At 35.6% G+C, this 22,974-nt stretch overlaps 1 protein-coding gene across 2 annotated transcripts in view; it reads right to left on the reverse strand.

Moving 5' to 3' along the window:
- Positions 1-1,898: 1,898 nt before the first annotated feature.
- NLN (neurolysin) overlaps positions 1,899-22,974 on the reverse strand; it is a 35,510-nt gene continuing 14,434 nt past the window's right edge. For both annotated transcript variants that reach the window (XM_058823276.1, XM_058823277.1), the window contains exons 4-13: positions 20,197-20,304; positions 17,886-17,988; positions 17,038-17,198; positions 15,665-15,800; positions 13,160-13,526; positions 11,577-11,778; positions 7,670-7,856; positions 6,494-6,622; positions 5,873-6,009; positions 1,899-4,606 (exon numbers count right to left, since the gene is read on the reverse strand). In XM_058823276.1, coding sequence (XP_058679259.1) covers positions 4,472-4,606; positions 5,873-6,009; positions 6,494-6,622; positions 7,670-7,856; positions 11,577-11,778; positions 13,160-13,526; positions 15,665-15,800; positions 17,038-17,198; positions 17,886-17,988; positions 20,197-20,304 — 1,665 coding nt within the window. In that variant the 3' untranslated portion in view covers positions 1,899-4,471. The remainder of the gene's footprint in view (positions 4,607-5,872; positions 6,010-6,493; positions 6,623-7,669; positions 7,857-11,576; positions 11,779-13,159; positions 13,527-15,664; positions 15,801-17,037; positions 17,199-17,885; positions 17,989-20,196; positions 20,305-22,974) is intronic.

The following is a 22,974-nucleotide window of genomic DNA, read 5'->3' on the forward strand; positions in this document are numbered from 1 at the left end:
TTGTTTATTTTTAAATGCTCTTTTTACTGGTGAGGAGATTGGTTCTTAGAATTTTTCACAAAGATTTTTAAGTTGTGAAATTGTGGGATTTTGGCCAATTGAATCTCAAAGACATACAACTTTTCATTCACTTTTTTTTTCCCCAATAATTATACTCCTTGGTTCTCTTAACTCTGAGATTTTTAACCTTTTCAATTCACCAGTAGAATAAAGCAAGCAAGTATTGGTTAAGTCCATTCTCTGTTAATCAATACCGAACAAAATTAGGTCATGATTCTTGGTTTCTAGGCAACCACTTACTTCCAATTCATTTACTTAATTTGTCTCTATCTATTTTAATGAGGTCTAAAATAGATCGACTGCTTTTTGGGACTGCATCTTTAATATCATATAAACTTTTTACACAGGCCAGTGATGATTAGCTATACAGGATTTCTGGCACATGCCCCACAAACTGAACTTCCCCAAAAACTTCTTTCCTTCCACCATGAGAATCTAATATTTAAAATATATTAATGAAGAAAATAGTGGTGAAAAAAAAATTAATCTCCAGATGTCAGGAAGAAGTCAAATTCTCAAGTAACAAGCCAGTGCATAGTCTCATATTCTTTGGCTTGCAAGTAAGAACAGAAATTTATTCCTAGAAAAGCATGTCTTGTTTCTAATTCATAAAACAATGAAAAACATTTAAACAGCCTTTTACAAATCACTATACAACAAGTTAGTCTTCTTCTTGTTATCTGCCTCTTACATCCACTTCAACCCTTCTATGACTATTGTCAAAACATCATTCTCCAATCTCATCCTTCCACCTAACTGCTTTCCTTCCTTTTTCACTGACTTGGGTACTACATAACCAGCTGATGTTTAGCCTCTCTAACCCCTATCAGTAGATCACTTATCATGCAAACAGCTCTTATGCTTCCAGAAAACTGCTCCAAGAATCTCCATTTAACTCAACTACCTTGCACTACCTCCAAAGGTATTTGGATATAATTTCATTTTTTCAGAGAGAAGCATAATAACTAATAGCCACCACATCTCACAGAGCAAAGTTTAAACCTCTTACTCAGACTGTTTTTATAATTTATGTAAAAATTACCATGTGACTTGCAGGCAATCCAGAACGTTGGACCTCTGTCAGACAAGTAGGCAGTAGCAGCTGCTGAGGCCATCACTTAGCCATCTTGTAACCCAGCCACATGCTCAAACCATTCTTCTACAATGAAGCAACAGAAACTGAAAGCCATTGCCTGTTATCCACTTGCTCAGTGGGTAATAGGCACTTTCTCCTGAGTCTCTGATATTAGCCTTTCCTGAGAAGCCTTTGTTGTGAAGCCAAAGTCCAATCTGAATTTCTAATACAAGTAAATAATAATCCTTAATTATTAAAATTTTAAGTGAAATTTTAAGAAGATACGATACTAACTTTAAAAGCCATCTGTTTGTTACAGACAAAAACTACAAATTACTTCCTCATTTATTATAGTGAATACTTAGAGTTGGGTTGGAATAAACTTGGACTTTCATGGTTTTGAAATTTAATTCAGGGGAAGCCTAGGTCTAGCAGCTCTAGAATAGGCTAGGCTTTGTCAGATACCTATGACATGATTTGGCATGATTTCATATTTGTGATTGTTTCTGGCAATGTCAAGGTCATCAACTCATGTTTGCAAAGCAGAAGCATTCCCTGTTTTATTGGGGTTCTCCATTTCACAGTCTTAGAATAGTGTCAGAGAAAGTTTTTCCTATACAAAGTTTTCTACCTGCTATAGACAGGCGCAGAAACAGAAACCAGGTTACTTTTCCATTCCAACATCAGGTATTTAGAATAAAAACGTGAACATCAATTTTATAGAATCATAGAGTAAGTTTTAGTTGGAAGAAAAAAAGGCATTTAATCCAACCCCAATTTAATTCAGAGGGCTCCAAGAAGCCAATATAAAACTTAGCAGACAAGTTTGATATGTTACCACATTAAGATTTTCATAAGCATATCAGAACATAGCCATTAGTCTTCTGTGTTGAGTGTAGTGTTAGCCATAGGTTGATCTGACTTAATTACTGCCTGATGAAGGAACTGGCTTCTACAAAAACAAATTACAGTAAATCTTATTCTTTGGGAACAGATATAGAACATAACACTTTCATTTGTGGTTACAATATGGTTTAGTTTTTTCCTCCCTACACACATGGATATCCATTTGCTGCTAACATAACTGTACAATCATGCAGGCATTTCCACACACGAGTAATAGCAGACATTCTCCTGCACTTCAGTATCTTGGCTATTCAACACTGTACAACACACAAGCACACATACTAAAGAGTAAGAAAATTAAAAAGTCAATTAAATTGTCATAATTACCATCAGTACTGTTCTAAATCTAACGTTCAAATCACTTGACTTTTTATCACCATGTATTTTTGGCTGTAATTACTGTTACAGTTATCTACCTTGATCCAAGACTGCTGATTTATGCAGAGAAAGGTCTCCCTCATGTGGAAATCTGCCTACCAACTGTAAAATGAAAACAGTGTCTTTTTCGTAATAAAGGTTCTATTGCTTAGATTTGCAGATTCATTTGGAGAAAGTATCACTTAGTATGTTTTTTACAATGTTTTCATTCTTTGGAGCTATCATTACAGAGTGAAAGAAAAAAACCATATTAATAAGACAGGATCACCAGAATTTAAAAAATGTATAAAAAGGTGGCAAAATACTGTAAGCAAAAGAATGTAAGCGAAATCAACCTAGGCAAAATTCATAAGTTTTGGGATAATCTTGTATCCACCAGTTTTCCCAGCTTTCCATTCTGGCTGTACTGATCACTGTTCAAGATGTTCTCATACATGTGATCGACGCATTGGCTTTTCATGGGCCAGCAGGACTGTGGCCTAAAATTGTAACTGACTATAACAGTTAGATTTGACTTAATTGTGTGGTCTGGTCAGACTATAGAGTTAATCTGCTTTGGCTAAAAATAGTTATGATTCCTTACATCTAACTGGTGCAGTTCGAAGGCAAGTCCATTCAGATTTTCTATTCCAGAAGCTAATTAAACTGATTTTTAACTCCCTAGTTTCAATGCTTTAAAAGAAAAAAAGGGCAAAAATTAAAGTTTCTCACTTTGAGAAACACTCACAGATTCTGAGAACAATCCCAATTTTAGTTTTTTCCCCCTAAAACAAATTGACAGCTTTGACCCAAAGTGAATTACATGCTTTCTTTTGCTGAAACAAGTCTTTTGAGTTGACCAGGCACATCTTCTTGTCTCATTGTTGAACAATAACTATAGACTCCTACCATGTTTACAACTGTGGTTTAAATATGTAAAATGTATTAGCTAGGAAATAAAAATTAGAAGCTGTTTATGTCATGCCGTAATAGTAAAACCACAGTAAGATATGATACCTAAGACAAGAAAAGTGCACTTGGATTAGCAGCTTTGTTTGGAAGGTGTAGAGTTGGCTTGTAAGACTACTTTTTCCTGATTTTGCAGAAAAACTGCAGAATAATTCCTTGATTACTTTCACACTCTCATAGCTGAAATAATGAAATCTATTGCACTTTTTTGTAGCACCTCTTGCATGCCACACTGGAAAGGAACAGGAAAACTTTGAATTGGCTTTTATAATTCCCATCAAGGATATCTTATTTCCTTCCTTCCTATTTGTATCTCAAAATACTTAAGAAGCCAACTGAAGCCATTATAATTGCTCAAGTACAATATTTCAATGCCTATGTTGATATAATTTGGCAAATGAAGACCTGATTTGTGGTTATCAACAGAAAGAGTGTTGGAATAACTGAAAAAGTCACTGATTTTGGCTGATTTTTTCCTTTTTAGTTATATTTTGTAAGTATATAAATGGTACAAAAATTTAACCTGCATCAGAATTAGGTCAAAAAGTACCACACAAACATCTCTGCTGTAAAGGTATCTGGGGCATGTTGTCAGTCTTGAAACTTGTCAGGCAGCTGGACTGAATCCAAACAATGACAAAATCAAACACACTTCCTATCCATCAGAGACACTGGTGAACCATCAATACAAAAGAGAATAGAGAATAAGAATGAATCTGCTTCCTTTATTGCTGGTTATATTCTTTTTATCCCCTTCAGTTTTAAAATTAATTCACAAGGCATAATTTAAATGTGTCTCTTAAAAGAAAAACATGGCATTAACTCCTCATATTGATCAGTATTAATTAATATTATTTCATAAAAAAATTTAAAAATTACCATCCAATTTCCTCAGATTTTGCACATCTCAGATCTTTTTTCCCTGATGTTGAATTTTGTAGTCGTATGAAGTTTTGTTTTAAAAGTCACATTTTTATTTATACAATTTCAAAAATCATCAAAAAATGACCTAGTTTCCCTAGAGTGATACATAGTTAAAATGTGAAATAAACTGACATTTCCAGCTGATTCCGTACTTTATGCCATTACCAAAGAATCATAGCTTCACTGAACACGTAATCCCTTACACAATAGGAAAGCTCTCTGGCTTGGTTTACGCTCCAAGAAATTTTGTAGCATATCCATTCCATCCAAAGATCCTCCAGGTTTCAAAATGAGGTTTCTGTATTTCATCCCAGCCTGACAGAAAGCAAAGCACAATGTTAGTACTTCTTATCTTGCCCACTGCCCCCTTTTCTGTATTTGTTACATATTTAAAAATCTATTCATGATAAAACAAATTTCCTCCTTCCAGATTTTCCTAATACCAAATTAGGATATACCAGGATATGTCACAAGTATAATTTAGATCTAGTGGAAGAACTCAAGAGAGCAGAAATTTGACTAGTTCTAACGAAATTGTTTTTCTTGTGGCTTTACACTGGTTTTGAAGCTATAATCACAACTTGTCTGAAGACATTCTATAAAGCATAACAAAAACACAACATCCTTAAAATCTTCAGTGAAGGATTACCCCATGACAGATAGGCAGGAAAAGGGAACCCAACATCCTTTCTCTAACTGATGATTTCTCTTTCTTTAATCTTTGTTTGGATAACACAGAAGATACTTCAGAGATAAGACAACCCGTAGCATTGTGGAATGGCGTGGCACTCACATCCTTGTAATATACACAGTTGTACACTAGTGCTGGCAGATGAATCAAGAACACAGTTAAGAAGATCAGGAAACCCAAAATGACAGAACTCACCTATCTCATCTGCAGCACCTCCACTGAAGTCTAATACTATAATCTCTGAAAAACATTGCCAGAATTGGCAGGGCTACTAACCACATCACTAACTATCCTTTTTCTCTGCCAGAGGCAGAAGAGGCTGGAGAATTACTCTAGGGAAAAAAGATCCAGTAAATCTAGAACCTGCAAATGATTTGGACTTCAAAATGGACCTGGGATTTAAAGTGAAGATGAAACAACTTTCACATTACTCTGTATTGTGACAGAGGAAGCTCGAAGCTCAAAATAAATTCAGTTTTCTAAATAGTAACTACATAAAAGGACCATATAGTTCAAGTACCCAGAATGTAATGGAAATTTAAAAGAATCAGAGCACCACTATCATACAGGTTTCACAGCAGATGAATATGCATCTGCTCTTGCAATGGAGGAATGTTTTTTCATTCAGAGGAAGGCATTAGACAATATCTCAAAAGTATTACAGTATTAAATATACGGTGATGTAAGAATTGCATTAAAATTCAAGTTGTCTTGGAAATTTTAAGATGGTTTTCTCAGTTACTTTTACACATTTTTTTGCTCTTGATCTGAACTCAACAGGTACAGTAGTAGTACTTGAGACATTATACTTAGGGGTCGTGATGGCAATAAATGTGGTTTCAGAGACAAAGTGCAACAGAAGAGTTTATCAAAAAGTATTCACCACCTACTTTTGGATTCATTATTCCTTCTTGCTTAAAGCAGCTATAAAAGATATCCATAGAAAAAACTTCACTCCACAGGTATCCATAGTATTGACCATCATAACCACCTGCCAAATGTCCAAAAGTAGCCGGCATGTTTGTTCCTTGAAAAGCAGATTAACATCAAGTTATTGAAATCAAATTCAGTTATTTCTCTGATGCATACAGTACTTCAACAATAAATTAATAAGGAATTTATGTCAATTACTTTGAAACTTTTAGCATAAAGGGTCTGAGTATGCCTCAAATTATTGAACACAGTCTGTTGATAACAAAGGAAACTCAATTTCCCCTTTTAAGCTACTTGTACATCCAATAGAGATGTGACAGAACATCTAAAGTGGAATTCACGTCATGTCGCTCTAAAATACATCCTGCAAAAAGCTAAGTTACATATTTAACTTCAGGATCTTCCTTTAGAAGAGGTCATTAAGATCATCCTAAATTTAAAAATAATTATTTCAGCTTTATAAAGTAGATTATTCCATGAACAGCCCTGTATTTTGTATTCTGAGCATTACTGAGAAAGAAAGGCATGTTAAATTGAACCATTTGGGCATGCTGCATAAAAGCTTCATACTTACATACCTGGGGTGGCAGGAATTCCTAGAGTCTCCATACAATATTTAGCATATTCATCTGCTGGGTCAACAGACAGCTTTGTATGCAGTGCCTGGTCAACTTTGCTCAAAACAATCTGACGGAGGGTTAGAAGGCCTAATCAGGTAAAAACATTTAATTAACCAGCATCAAAATAGACGGAGTTTGATTTTCATCTTTCCTTCAAAGATCTCAACATGCATACTAAATTATTAGAATTTTTGAGTTATATAATTTCCACCTGAATCACTCCACTTACAAAGAGTTGGGAAGCACAGTTTTAATAAAGGATTATCATGCTAAGCCCCCTCTTTTGATTATTACTTTCCTCATAGATCTAAACTAAAATAAAGCAGATATTTTAAAAGCAAATTTTAATTTAAGCTGTTTTTAAGAAGCTACAAGATATGAACCTTTACTCAGACAAAATCCTTATGGAGCTAGAGTCTGTGCAAGCCACAAGGACAAAGACTTCTTGTTCAGGATAGGAAAGCAGTACGAAATAAACAGGAGTAGCTTAAGGACGAATTGGCAGCATAAATGGGAAGATCTGATTACAAGAATAAAGAGGTGAGAGTGACAGAATAATAATAACGTGATAGGTAATGACGTGTGATTACAGTCTCAGTCTGGAGAGATGTATAAGGTCTACAACAATGCTGTCTGGGATATGTTATGTCTGTTCAGTAAATTTGCAAGTAACTTTCACATCTGCTAAGTGTTGCATGCAAATCAAATGTAGACAATACATGTAGCTATACTGTGTCTTACACAGTGCCTGTTCTGGACCACATTTAAGATTAAAAAAACACAAAAGCCACACCTGACTACATGAGACTACCTGACTACACCAGACTACTCTCCTCCACCTACTACACACACCACCAGTTTTAAACAAAAAAAGCTTACAGGTTAAAATTTACATGGATAGGAAGGATATTTTAGTTCTGGAGGTGGCCTGGAAAATCAGAGCTGCTGCTGTTCCAGTAAAGAATTCTACCTGTCATCATCATGGCCTTTTTTAGTGGGGTTCCCACACAAATAAACACAAAAAGACAGTGGTAAGTGTACACACAGAAGAAATTTAATAGGCTTCTTATGTTTGTCAGCTTTTTAAATTGCATACTTTTATACGTGTACTTTGGGGAGAAAACACAGATATACCTGTATTAGCAAGTCTAGAGGCAGCAAGTTTCTCCAGGAGAGTGTCTCCAACATGGGTTGCATCTTTATAATGTCTTGACATCTGTTGTAGTGGCTCTTTTTCCCACACCCAGTTTTCAAACATTTGTGAAGGTACCTCCACAAAGTCTGTTTCCACATTAGTTCCACTAAACCTTGCAAAATCAGTCTAGGAAAATCAAAAAGCCATTTAATTAAATTAAAATAGAAGCCAAGATTTTTAGCAGAATATAATATTTCAGATGTCAAAATTTCAGTTTAAATCACAGGAAAAGGAATTATTTTAACACAACAACAACAACAATAATAATAATACAATTTGAAGAAAGGAGGTAAAAAAATCAGACATAAGACTATTATCAAGGGGTAAAGTACTCAGCAGTTATATAGTGAATTATCTACTAGTACAGAACAGTACTGCAATTTTTTTAGTATTATTGATTTTTACCTTTAAGGTTATGACAGCAATACATATGTTTTCATGCTGTCCTGTGACAATGATATAATTTGTAAATTATAGATTTTTGTTGTATTACTCCAAAGTAAAATAATAAACTCCAACTATGCACTTTAAAACGTTTATTGTATTGTAGTCTACCCCACTGACTCACAGACTTTACTTAACCAACTTATTCTATTAAGCTTTGCCCTATTTGTCATCATTTGCAATATATGTGGTTAACATACAGAACAACTTTTTTAGCCAGTAATTGATAGACTGACATAAATAAATCCTAGCAACCTTATCCATGAAAAGTTTTCAAATCTGACACTTTGATAAAAGAATCTTTCTTCTGAAAGCAAAACAGACCAGAACTTTTTTTAATTTTACTATCAGCAATAACTTCATGTTTAAGAAACTCCTCCAATACCAATTTTGAAGAAAAGTTTGTACAGTTAAGAATCTTCACTAAAATCCAAATATTTCTAAGAAGACATTTGTTCAAGTACACAGAAATTATTTAATTTCATAGAATCATAGCATCATAAAGGTTGGAAAATACTTCTAAGATTATCAAGTACAACCACCAACCCAGCATCACCACCCTGTTCAACAGTAAGCTGTTAACCTATGTCCTCAAGTACCATATCCACACATTTTTTGAATCAATCCACCATTTCCCTGGGCAAACCATTTCAAAGATTTACAACTCTTTCAGAGAAAAAAATATTTACTAATATCCAATAAACCTTTCCAGGTGCAACTTGAGCTATTTCCTCTTGTCCTGTCCTTGATTGCCTGGGTGAAGAAGCTGGCCCCCACCTGGCTACAGACTCTTTTCAGGCAGCTGTAAAAAGCAATAAGGTCCCCGAGTCTCCTTTTCTCCAGGCTAAACATGCAGAGCTACCTCAACCACTCCTGACAAGACTTGTGCTCCAGACCCTTCCCCAGCTCTGTTGCCCTTCTCTGGACTCATCTAGGACCTCAGTGTCCTTCCTCACCTGCAGGCCCAGAGCCTGGCACAGGATTCCAGGTGTGGCCTCAGCAGGGCCCAGCACAGGGGGACAATCCCTGCCCTGGCCCTGCTGGCCACAGCATTGCTGATCCAGGCCAGGATGCCATTGGCCTTCTTGGCCCCCTGGGCACAGCCTGCCTCATGTTCAGCTGCTGTCACCAGCACCCCCAGCTCCTTTCCAGCCACTCTGCCCCAGCCTGTGGAGCTGCCTGGGGCTGTTGTGACCCAAGGGCAGGACCCAGCACTGGGCCTTGTGGAACCTCTCACCATTGGCCTCAGCCATGATCCAGCCTCTCCAGATCCCTCTGCAGAGCCTTCCTATCATCACTCCACCCTTGTCTTGTAATAAGTCTATCTTCTCTTGCCAGCCCAATTCTATTTATTTTCGTTCTCATCAACATACTAACAAAACATTTTAAGCGCTAAAAGAAAAAGAATTCTCTGTTGTCCTCTCTAAGAGCTGTTGATATTCTTACAGTCCATCCTCTGCTGGGAAATAGATCCTGACAGGATTACAGGCTTTTAAACTTAGTTTCTCGCAGCGTTACCAAAAAAAATATGTATAATACAGGACATAACCTTGAACTGACATCTGTGTCACATGCATGCATCTTCCTCTTATGTCTTCAGAAGAACAATACAAAAGGAGTAAAACTTCCCTCTACTCTTGCAGGCTGCACAAATCCATAGTTGGAGGATGGCCCTTTTTACTGTCCTTGCTGAATAGCAGCTCTGAAGAAAAGCTAGGAAGCACCAGCTTCAGGGTAGAAATAATGATAGAAGTGGCTAGAGCAAAAAGCAAGTGGCCTTCAGATATCTTAATTTACCCATACCCAAGTGCACTACACTACCAAAACCATCAAGGCATTTGGTACAAGTTACTTCAAGAGCACTCCCTGAACACCAGCAAATTCCATCCCTGCCCTGATCTCACTCTCCAACAGTATAACTCAGTTTTCCAGTATATTACATAATCAGACCTTTACCAGTAGCTCACAATCCTTCCCAGTCTCCTCCTTGCGTAGCATTTAACTGCAAAATCCTAACATGCTTAAACAAATCATCATATGAAAGAAGACAGTGCTTTGTACACACGAATTCCAGAGGACAGGATGTTCTTCTGTAGGACTAGCAAGTTTGCACACATGCAAATAGCTATTCACATACAATACAAGAGAAGTGAGCATGGCAGCTGGGCACACAGAAGACACCAGAGCAGTGTGAGAGACAAATGGAAAGCAGGCCTCTGATCTGTGTGCAATTCCAGAGCAACTCAAGTACATATGCATTGGAATTGTTGGCTTTGGCTGCTGTGAAAGAGCTCCAAAACACTGAGGCACATCCTCACAGGCAGTCAAAATGTTGTCAGTTTTTTACTGTTTTATACCAATGCCAAATGTGTTACACGTCTATATTGCCTAGGTTTTATTACTCAGTTTTTGATATCAGAAACCCCTATCAAAGGGTTGATAAAATAATAATTATATTTCTACCTTTAAGATGATTAAAAAATATCTAAGCAATTATTAACTCTGGATTTAATATATGGATTTCTGTGATGATGTTATTCTTTATTCTGCAGTCCCAGTCTCTAGGATCATGATCAAGAATTAAAATCTAATATAGGTAAATTTTCCTTGACTTTATTATTTTGTATTTGTTTATACAGAAGATGAAGGAAATGCAACAGAAAATCTGATTTTGTAATTAACTATGTGAATTTTTTGGTGTGTGAATACTGATTTTCATATCTTTCTGAAATACAAAATTTTCATTAGGTGAATAATAAATGTATCATCTGGCAGTATCAATTTTCATTGTAAGTAAAAATGAAAACAGAAATTTTAAAACTTTATTGGTACCTTGATGGAAAATCTGAAACTACCTTCAGTTCATTCTTGTCACTGCAATAAACCTAACCTGTCAGATAGCAAAAAATAAAATAGCTTAGGTGAGACCTGTTTCATGCTTGTGATGTCAAGAGAGATAGGTCTCAACAGTACTAGATGCCAAAATGCTGCAGGTCAACTAGCTTCAGAAATTATTTTCATTCCTAGGTATAGCAGCATTGTTTTGTTTCTAATACCTGGTTTCTAATGTCATACATCTCACAAGACTAGAAGTAATAAAAAGACATCTGAACAAAGCCATGACTGAACATCTTCATTGTACCTGTACCTGTGATGAATGGACTCCTGCATAATGCAAATGCAAAAGTACATGTTCCTACCAAAACGTTTTTCATAAAAGGGTGTATTTATTGCTTCAGTTTTAAATAAATATTAAAATCAAAACCAACCTGACGCTTCAAAAAAATAACCAGAACTCTGCATAGGTGCTTTACTAAAACTAGAAATCATCAAAACAGAACTATACCTTGCTTTGAGGCAGTTGAGAAAGAAGTCTTACACTAGAGTAGAAACATCACTAACCTGTGCACATATCTGATGCATTACGTGACCAAATTCATGGAAGTAAGTCTTTACTTCATCGTGTCGCAGCAACGATGGTCGATCTGACACTGGCTTTGTGAAGTTGGTGACCAGAGCAGCTACAGACATCAATCTGCTGCCGTCAGAGAGAAGACAGCCGGGTTGTAGACCAAAGCAGGCTGCATGCCCATACTTTCCCTCTCTGCGTAAGAAAATACATCAGATACTATCTTCAAACCACAAGCCTGCTCACCAGAATGGTGAAGCCTGTTCAAGAACAGGGACAATCAGTCAGTTTCTCTACACAAAGTTTTACACAAAAATGTACATATTTTCATGACTTCTAAGACTCAACAACTTAAGAGCATAAGGGGAAAAAAGCCCCTTCTACTCTCATACTGAAATCACAACATTTCAAGATTTCCAGCAGCATTTAAAAGAACCTGTTTTTAACTGAAAAGCTGAAAGTATATATAGTTCAGATGCCAGTTGTGTTTTAAACTGCTACTGCAACAGAAAGAACTAGGTTCTGCTCACTGATGCAATTTTTTTTATTACAGGAGGTAAAAGAATACAGTAAACAGCATTTTCACTGTGATGCAAGAGTTTAAAGAAAAATGATTTTGAAAATTTTGCCCTAAACTATTCAATTAACTACTCAGATTAAGTCGGAGGAGTCTTATTGACACATTCCCTCAGTAATTCCCATGATATACATAAAGGTGGAAGCAGGTAAACAGGTGAAGGAGATAGGTATGTTACCCTAAAAAGAAAAATTTATTTACTACTATATTTATTGAGTAGCCTAATTTTCTTAGGCCAGAAAACATTAAATCAACTTACATTAAAACGGATGTCAGCAAATTTATCACATGATAAATACTAATCTAAAAAACCCTACACCAAAGCAAAAAAAAAAAAAACGTAGTGACAAGTAGCCAAAAAGGACTAGTCCAGAATAAATCCTGTCAAACCAGTTGAGTCTCCTAATCTCTGACAAAACACAGATGATACTGTAAATAGCTACAAAGACAGCTGGAGAGCTACAGAGATCAACCTGGAAGTAAATCTGAATGTGTGCTCAACACCAACCTATTATCTATTTGATTCAGCAGTCTGGACAACAGGGTAGAAAATACACATAAAGTTTAAAGGGGAACTAGGAGAAACTAGGAACCTTAGCAGACAGAAATATAATTGATCTGAGCAACAAACTGCTGTAACACTTAAACAGAAATTTTACCTCCAGTTTAGAAAACTAAAACCCAGTAGTAAGCTAGGAATGAGAAAAGTTCATAGATGCAAAAAATTATGGACAACTGACTAGAGAGCAATACTACCAAAAATATGAATGAAGTAACAATGCTTCATAAAAATGAATTTAGGGAAGAAATATGGAAGTACTTTTAAAAAAAGTGTAAAAAATCTGAATACAGTCCAGAGGACAACTTAATGAACACAATATTAATCTTGTCAGTGGAACAAATATTTACTTCCAAATGCATTAAATTTTAATTAAACAAGCAGCGACCCATTAAGATATATTCCATTTTAAACATGCAAGCAAAACACTAAGTCATTACCTGGGGTAAAGATCCAAATAGAACTGCCCTAGCATTTCTCCTGTTGATTTATCCTTTACTGTATAAAGAGTAACAGTGTCGTGCCAAACATGAGAACTTTCTATTTGCTCAAATTCAAGTCCCAGCAGCTTCTGGTAAATATTCAGTAAGCCTTCTGTAACAGCTTCAATTGGGAAGTATTCCTTCAGTTTTTCCTGATCTATGGAGTACTTCAGCTCTTCAGTTTTGCTCATATAATAATGAAGATCCCAGGCATTGATTCTTCCATCATAATCAAAGTTTCTTTCTTTACACTCCTCCTTCTTCAGTTCTAGAATGAATTGTCTTTCTTCCTCAGCCAAAGGCTTTAGCTTTTTACTCAAATCATCTGAAAGAAAGATTGGCTTAGAGTCAACTTCCATGTTCCTTATCTATTCCTATAAAATGCACTCAACACTTCAAGCACATACTTCAGAAGTGGGTGTTTCCCATTCATTCACCAACAGCAAGCAACATCTGCATTCTTGTCCTAAATGCTATAAATGATACAGTAGATTCCATGTAGGCAAAAGAGTGGTGTGAAGGGTTTAGTTGAATTTAGACTTTTTTCAAGTCATCATAAATGATAAGTAACACTAAATACTTATGTTTGAACACTTTGATTTTATGTCATGTAATCTCAGTATTCCTCATACATTTCTTCAGCAACAGCCAAAGACTAGAACTATTGATAGTTACTGGAAGGAAGTGCAACACAAAATTCAGTACTTCTAGCTAAAATTCTATAAAAGATCCAAGAGACCCAAGAATTCTTGCCTATATGATGTCTGGATTCTACACTAGCAAAGTTTCTGGATATTGAAGTCTATGATTCAAATTATTTCCAGTACACTTTCTTTGGCAGCAGACATACTGAATATAAAATATTTAAGCTTACTGACACTTCCATACAGTACATTCTGAACTTTTCTCTTGTAAATATTTCTCGTTTATCAGAAAATTTTTCTTCATTAAGAATTCACAGTAATGTTAATTGTTGATATCTACAGTGTAAAATTTGGGAATTGCCACTTCTGTTTCTAGGAAGGCTGTAACACATTAAATGCATTTGCATGATTGAAATATTGTTTGCAGCTTGTACTGTGCTAAATTCAGAATATGTCATAGGAGAGAATGCTCTTCTTCCTAGATGTAAGATAGCTTATGAACATTTGATTTAAAACATGATTAGATAGGAACAAAGTAGAGCAAAACACAATATCATGCTGGTAGCTGAGGATATATCAAAAGAACCAAATAAAAAGTGACAATTAATTTGATGCATGTTCTCCCTCTGTGAGAATTACCATGACACATGATATGCTAACTTATGTGTGTCAGCTTGAAAATAAATGAAAAAACACAGTATTACAATAATATAATGGACAAAGAAAGTCTAAAATACTTCAAGTACACTTAAAACCCCTAACATGTAATAATAAATCAAAACAAAGTATTTGTTAATTGTCAAGTATACTGAAAACTGGTATTGCCAAATATGGATCTGATCTGATGATGGATGAGAATTTCAGGAGAAATGCAACAGAATTATGGGTTTAGAAAGAGGAGCATTAGAACCTCTTTACTGAAGCATAAACACCCCGATACCAGCAAACATACCTCATTTTTGTGCTAATTTCTTTGGAGGGGTTACTTGTATGATACATCAATATAAAGGAACACATATTCAATGGAGCTACCAGAGAGCAGAGGTTAACTCTACATCCAAGAGTCCACTGACAATGACAGGAGGACTCTGAGTTCATTCATAAACCACTGTGTTTAAAATTTTCAAGATACCTCTATTTTCAGATAAAATTCCATTACAGGGCTTTTGAATTCCAGATTTAATCCTTCACTCCAGATATAAGTTTTAAATTCAGCTCATGGAAGTTGCAACATGTCATACAGTAAAGTTTTATACTTAATGCAGCTGTACCAGAAACAGACACCAAGGCTACTGATTCGCAAAAAATTGGGAACGAAAAGAAGCAGTTCTGATGCAGCCTCTTGAACTGATAAATTGCTTAAGCTGCACATTTTACTCTGGTTCTAAATTAGGGTAACTGCATTTTGGGGCAGAGAAAGGTTTAATCACTTGTTTACACTGGCTGTCACAAAGAACTTGTGACAATCAATATAAGCAAGTGATTAAACCTTAATATTCTCACAATTTGCCTTGTGCTTCCTGATTTGGAACAACTTCATTTGTATAGCTATAATCTAAAAAATGCATATGCCAGAACAGAGGCAGCAGAGCTCCTTTTCTGGCTAAATGTCATGGGTGCTGTGACCCAATTATGTATTTAAATTCATCTTGGCTGAGGGGACATATTACTACATTATGTAGTAATGTTTTTGAAATCAAAACTTACTACATTACTACATTAAATATATTACATTACATTACTACATTAAATATGCAAGTACTACATTACTACATTACTACATTAAATATACAAGTATTGCTTATAAATGTGAACAAACCTAAGAAGGTTGCTACATTATCCGTGCTCTTGGCAGTGTTTACCTCCAGGACAAAGTTGGCATGTGTGTTATAACCAAGAAGCTCTGCTACTTTTGCCCTTAGTGGAAGTAACTGCTGCAGAATTTTTGTGTTCTCCTAAAAAAGAAAGTAGGCACATTTGTAAAAGGAAATCAGAAACCACATGTTAACAAACAATTATCTCAATAATATCTGTAATCCTAAGAAATAGAAAATATTTCAAATTAAACACTTTCAGATTAAAATATAATATAACCTAAGATTCTTGGAATACTTCTTCTTGATGTTTGCAGGTAGCTGGTTTTCCTAGTCGACCTGATTCATTACTCTCCTTATTATTACAACTTATCTTTTTTATTTGATCAAAATATACACCATTTTCTTTCAGGTTGTGAAGAGCTTATTTCCTTTATCAACCATTTACATATGAAAGACAATAAGGAAATTGCTGGCAGCAGACTTAATTGCTTGTTAGTGATGAAGACAGATCACTAATTATTGTGCCAACATCCAAAGCTGGTTTGCAAATTTTCCTCTTTTGCCAGTCTAACAACAGTAGTCAGAGAAAGATCTGAAACAGAAAACCCCAGAACTTGACTTAAATGTCTTAAAGAATCCTCAAGAACCTGAAAACATAACTACGTAAACCTCCAGCTCTGGAAAAGTGAGATTTGTTGGGGGAAAAAAAATTAAACACCAGATTCAAAGATTGCCACATAGTTTTATCAAGAAATCTCTTTATGTGTGTTGACTTGCAAAGTGTTTAGTTCCTGATGCCATTTTATCTTGTACTCATCACATTTCCAAGCATTTCAAGCACAAAATCTCAACTCTGTTATTGCTCTCTAATGCATGGTTGGTACAATTGTCTGAATGACATATCCTCTATCTTTCAATGCTTTTAAAATTTTGTACCTGTCTAGTTGTGCACATATGCAATCTGTTGATTTCAAATTTGATCACCTGTATTTATAATTAAAACCTGTGCTTAAATAACCCCTCTCTATTCTGAAAAATCTCAAAGGACTACAGAAGTCACAATCAGACATCCTTTACTGTGAGGAAAGTGTCCATAGGCATCTACAGAATACTGCAGGGAAATTTCACAGAAGATCAAGATCCCACTTCTTTTAACAGAACCACTTGAACGTTAAGATATGCACACAGAGATAGGCTTCTAAGGTCACAGAAGGATATCAGAATAAATTGGAGCAAGGCACTAGTAAAGATCATACTGGTAAGTTTTGATTTCAAAATACTCCACAATGTGCAAAGCTCAAACCTAACATTTGAATGTCTAGCTCAATTTTTCAACTCTGTCACTGCACTGTAGAACAGCCAGTACACAACATACCTCTTTGCATCTTGAGTTAAAGGCAGATTCCATTTTTCTCCTGGTTTCTGAAACACAGCACTTCTTCATAACAGGAAAATAGTGGGGATACTTTAAGGTAACTTTATATTTGTCTTTCTCAGTCTTCTCTAAACTGTTAATAAAGTCATCAGGAAGGCCATCTATAGAACACAATTAAATAAACAATATTTACCAAAATTATCTACTCTCCCATTTTTGTGAGACTGTTGCCATTTGTTTTGCTGCAATCCACCTTGAGATCAGAAATCTCCACAGAAATATGCCCCCTTTTCTACAATTTGCTAAAACTTTTTCAAATTCCACCACGCAAAGCAAAATTTGGAAACACTTGAGAGCAAACAAGAAAAACATGTAAGGCCACTAGATAAAAACTGAATGCCATTAAAAAAAAAATCTCTGTTATTAGAGCACATTATATGTGATGCCTTGAGATAATGAATTCCCAAATTCTCTGTCACATGAAATCTCTAGCTTTGTTTAAATTACTGAATTAGTTAAACTTTATTACAGGACTAAAAAAGCTTTTCCAATAATTACACAAGTGATTGTTTGATGATAACTGAGAAAAGGAACAGAGTACAGTCATGCTAAATGAAGTAGGACCTTGATGCAAGGCAAAACCTCAGGAAGCACAAATGTATGAAGACACCAGGAACACCTGTAAAAGATAACTCTGAACTGATTCTGGAGAAGGACTAAAAAGGAAACAGAAAAGACTAAGAAACAGTCAGAATTTCACTTGATCTAACCATCATGCATGGGGCAAAAATCAATTACTCCAGTAAAACTGGAAGGTTGAAAAAACAGAAACAGCAAACTCTACTCACCAAGTTCTTCCTTAGAAAATACAAGAAATGTGTTTTCCTCATTCAGGTTTTTGTTAAAGTCTATACATAGCTCATTCATTTTTTTCTTCATTGTCTTTATTTCCTGTATTGGGTATAAACTGAACTTAGTGGAAAAACAAAAATCAAAGCTGGCAATTTTTATCCTCCACATGAATAATATTTCATTTTTTTCAGATAGGCTCTCTACTAACCAACAGTAAATACCAGGACCGAGCAAATAACACATTGCAGGTAGCATCACACTTCACACCCTGTCAGTGTTCCTTTTATGTTTCTTTCAGTCCTGAGCAATATTGTGACCAAGGGCTATCCCTTCAACATTTTAAACTCAACTTAGAGAGGACTAAAGAGATTAAACAGATTCACTAAACAGTTTCATGTGCCAAAATTAAAATATTTTTTATTTGAACAGCTAAATTACAATTTTACGTGTAAAAATATCCACTGAGATCAATGCGAATGAAGGGAGTTAAAAAGCATGCAACCTACTCAAAAACACAGTTTTGGAATTGTACAGGTATGGTATGACAGAAAGCATACTGCTCTCACAAGAAAAAGCCATTCTAAAACCTGTTGTAAAACCCTGATAGTCCTACTTCTGAAACATTTTCTAATATATCTCATAGCAAGTTTCTACATGTTATTGTCAAGTTCAAATAAACATAGCAGTTACAAGTAAGAGAATGCACACCAAATAAAAATCTAAATGTATTTCAACTATTGTTCCCTGAGGAATTTCAAAACACCTTTAGAGGCATCAGTTATATGAAAATACACATCAAACTGCTCTCATTAGGAGAAGGATGTGGATGAAGATTGATTATTTTCTACAAAGGGTCAAGTCTATTCCACAGTCAGAAATAAAGGTCATAATATAGTCAGAAATATCACTCAGAATTTGAAGAGAACTATGCTGGCACCTGTAGAATCCCACAAGATAAAAGCTAGTGTGTTTGTCTCAGACACCAACAGCAGGGTGGCTGTGCCGCCAACCAAGGCCTTCAGGTAACAACAGCCAAGGACTGCTGGCAATAACATGCTGTGAGAAAGAACAAGATGTGACTGGACAAGGGGCCACATGGAGGTAGGACAGCACTCCTCTGGGACAAAAGTCTCTGATCTACCTCCTGGAGATAAGCACAGCTCAGCACAGCACAAACAGAGAAATGGGGTGGAGAAGTAGGCACAGACTCTATGGGGGGAACAAGACCACCAAAGACCCAAAGCCCTCTGACTCATTTCCAGCACAGTGTAAAGAACAGACTGTGCATGACAACTAATTTACATAGAAAGTGCAAAACTTTTCTCCAGGGCAAGAAAAGCTTGTCTATAAAACAGCACCCCCATCCAGGCCCAGGCAGTGCCCCTAGGACTCTGGACACCTAGGCAGCTGTATTGATGCTGGAGGCATGAATCTCACTCCCTTTTTTCTTTCTCTCTTCCCCTCTTCAATTAATTTATTTCACTGTCTTTTCCCCTTCACTCTATCCCTTTTATCCAAAACCCACTCCTATGTGCTTATGCTAGGTCAGGGACTAACGTGCCAATTTCCATACCATGTATATAATTTACAAATCAAAGTCTGTAAGCTTTTGCAGACCCCTTGATTTTGTTGTTCATTTCAACCACAAGCATCTGTATGAATCTTGAGTGCTCCCTTGCCATTAAGGGTGGGATGCCACAGCATTTCAGATACTGACAATTTTACTTCCTGATTGTCTGACAATTGCTTTCTAAGCCAGTTCTCCCTTAATGAAGAAAAATTCACAGAGCAGGTTGTTTTCTCCTCTAAGCTACTTTGATTTTTTTTCAGGTCTAAAATCTTAGACACATTTTACAATATCAGTTAACTGAAACTAGTGTAGCTGTGTGTTTGCAACAGTTATACATACTTTTGAATAGAAGTGCAGACTCACTAGTAGCCTTTTTGAGTTATCTTCCCTAGGAATCTATTTCTACAATCGTAATATATAATACAACTTTTTCAGCTAGGCTTCTTTTAGTCTCAAGACCACCTCTTGAGACTAAAAGTGATGCAGATGAAGTGATGCAGACCACCTCTGTCTACTGTGTATCATGGATGTCTATCAAATGAGTTTAAAAACCTTCAAGTGATTGAAATTTAAAGGATGTAAGTATCTGGAAGTAAGAAGAGTTAAGATTAGAGCAGTAATTCAGCAGATCCAAAAGCATGACCTTCAAATATATGCTTAGTACACCTAACTAACCATAAACTTATCCCTTCAACAGTTGGTAATGTTTGCTTTATAAAAAAATAGTCCATATTTACTTTCTGCACTTCTTTAGGAAGATGGAGTCCGTTTCTTCTCCCCATTTGAACAGATTTCTCTAGATATCGCTTTGTTTCAGGCTTTACATTTTCAAGATCACAGGTTTGCTGAAATGACAGTATAGGATAATTGAATTTATAATATTCAAGCATTGGAGGGGTTTCAACAGAGTTGTACTTGAGAACACAGTCATATTAAAAAAGGGAACATCCTGGATTTTAATGGGAAGAACTTCACCAAAACACAATAATATTCTTATATTAATACAGAATGTTTTAAAAATAATATTCTTTCCAAGTGTCTCAGCACATTTACATGCTGTCATAATTACAAGCCCTTTCAGTTTACAGTACAGTGCACTTAAGCTTCTCCTGTAGAGATAGCTTTCATTTACATAGTTGAGGAAAATCAGTGCTATAACACCGTACCCTAAAAGTCTGAGGGATTGGAAAAAAAACCCCAAAAGATTAGACGTGTCACTTTGGGACATCAGATGGCATAAAATTTGAGCATATTTGTCTTCTCCAAAACCAGGCTTCAGTGACAAAAATAAAACAGTGTCACAGAAAATTCTGAGTTGGAAGGGACCAACAAGGACCATCATCTTGTAAGTACTACACACATGAAATTTTGGAACTCTCAGAACTTTTAGAATTGTCATGGTTGAGGATTTTATATACCATTTCATAGATGTTTTGGAGAACCTTGATAATTTATTCCAGGAAGAAACCTTCAGACAGAGCAAGAAACAAAACCTACTTAGAATTCCACAAACAAAACCTGAAGCAGCTCTTTACATCAGGCTCTCCTGTGGGTGGAGCAGACTGGCAACATTCTTAAGCATGCCTCTACTAGTCAGCATGAGCACATGTTAGGCGTTACAAAATTTCAAATTATAGTTTCACTACCAAATTCACCTTTATTCCAAGTTTCAAAACTCAAAATACAAGTTTTTCAAAGAATAAAATATGGAGCATATTCAAAAGCCTAATTTTATGAAGAAATTTTCCCCTCTAATGTGTGGGGAAAAGGAAGTGACTATATTATTTTAACATTTTCTTGAATTAAATGTAAAAACCTCAATCATTTTCCTCCACCAACAGCTCTTAAATTAAGCATAATTTAGAAGGAGTACTGTTGTTAATTTAGAAAACTTTGGTCCCCATTAAGGGGAGCTAAAGCATTCTGCAAGTCACTGAGGTCAAGCAGATTTGCTCATCTCTTAGTATGCTGTGTTATAAATAACACAGTAGTGTGAGGGCCCTCATTCTCCTCACCCCAATATAATCTGGCCCCCTGAAACATCATGAAAATAAATTAATCTACCTGAATTATTAAATCACCAGTGAGGCCATGAAAAGTCTGATTTAATCCAATTGTTTACTGCTTTTTTGAATTGGTGAAATAATTTCAGCTGAAATCTGAATTCTGTTTGTGGAAGTTCTTTATTCATGTTCTTGGAGCCTGACTTTTAAACTGAGAGTTTCTAACAGGAGAAGGTGTTAGAAATTTAGCAAAAATGTACAATAATTTTATGATTTGGAAATACAAATATTTGACCAGTCTGGCACTACTGGAAATTTCATGTTTGCTTGAGAGCAAAACTCTTACTAGTTTAACAGTTATTAGAAGTGGATATATACTCAGAAGTTGCCTCTCTGGCAAACTAATGCTAAAACATGCTTGCATGCTGCAGTTAAGAAAAAATTCTAAAAAACTTAAATGGAGACTTAGGCAAAAAATCTAACTGTTACAAAGGTCAAAGACTGCTGCAAGGGAAAATGAAATAAGAAAACACCAAATGAGGAAAAAAAATTAAGAGAGTAATAGTAGTGAGTAACAGCAATCAGTTTTCACTACCTACTGTCAGATAGTCCTGTAAATTAAAAACAGATAGATACACAGACATGTTAAGGTTAGTCCTCAGAGTATCTATGTGTTCTCTAGTGGAGGGTGGGGAAAATCACTGTAGACACCACATACAAACCAAGCCATTTAATTACTAGCAACAGAGCAGGGGAAGAAGAAAAAACCAACATAAAATACAGAAGGGAAAAAATCAATATGAGGCACCATCTGCCAACTCACAACAGAACATACTCAGAATGGGGTTATTATATACTTCCACAAATATGTAACAAGAATATCCAGCTTGAGGAGAACACTTGAAAATTTCCCTGAAAACACAGCAAAAGAAGGCAATGGTAATGGAAGGCAATTTAGTATGGTTCTGCAAGTATTATTCTAATTCCCACTCAAGCCTGAAAAAACCAAAATGGTGACTCCAAGAAACAGGGCTCCAGTATTTTATGAGCGTTAGAAGAAGATTAAAAATCAGTGGGGTTGAGAGGAAAAAATTACATATAAAACACAGCAAAACATATATTTTTTTGTTATCACATTAGATAGCATCCTTGCATTATCCATTACACTTATAAGAAAATTATTACAAAACATCACCAGACATATTGGAACAAAATCAAATACTCTTTCTGATATAACCAAATATTCTTTCTTTGAGCTACAAAATAAGCAGTACAAACGAACAATATGAGATACCTATAGGTGATCAATTAAAATAGAAGCTAAATAGAAACACAAAAAGGACAGAAGCTGGTTCAACACTAAATGCATTTTTTAACATAGTTTTATTTTGAGGCTGAAGAAACAGATGAAGAAGAGGATAGAATGCAATTGTCTATAACTAGCTGATCAAAAGAGGTAATTTCAGAGGTCAATACCATTTATATATTCTCACTAACCTACATAACTTAAAA

Source organism: Ammospiza caudacuta, chromosome Z (genome assembly GCF_027887145.1).
Source record: "Ammospiza caudacuta isolate bAmmCau1 chromosome Z, bAmmCau1.pri, whole genome shotgun sequence".
NCBI classification, from domain to species: Eukaryota; Metazoa; Chordata; class Aves; order Passeriformes; family Passerellidae; genus Ammospiza; species Ammospiza caudacuta.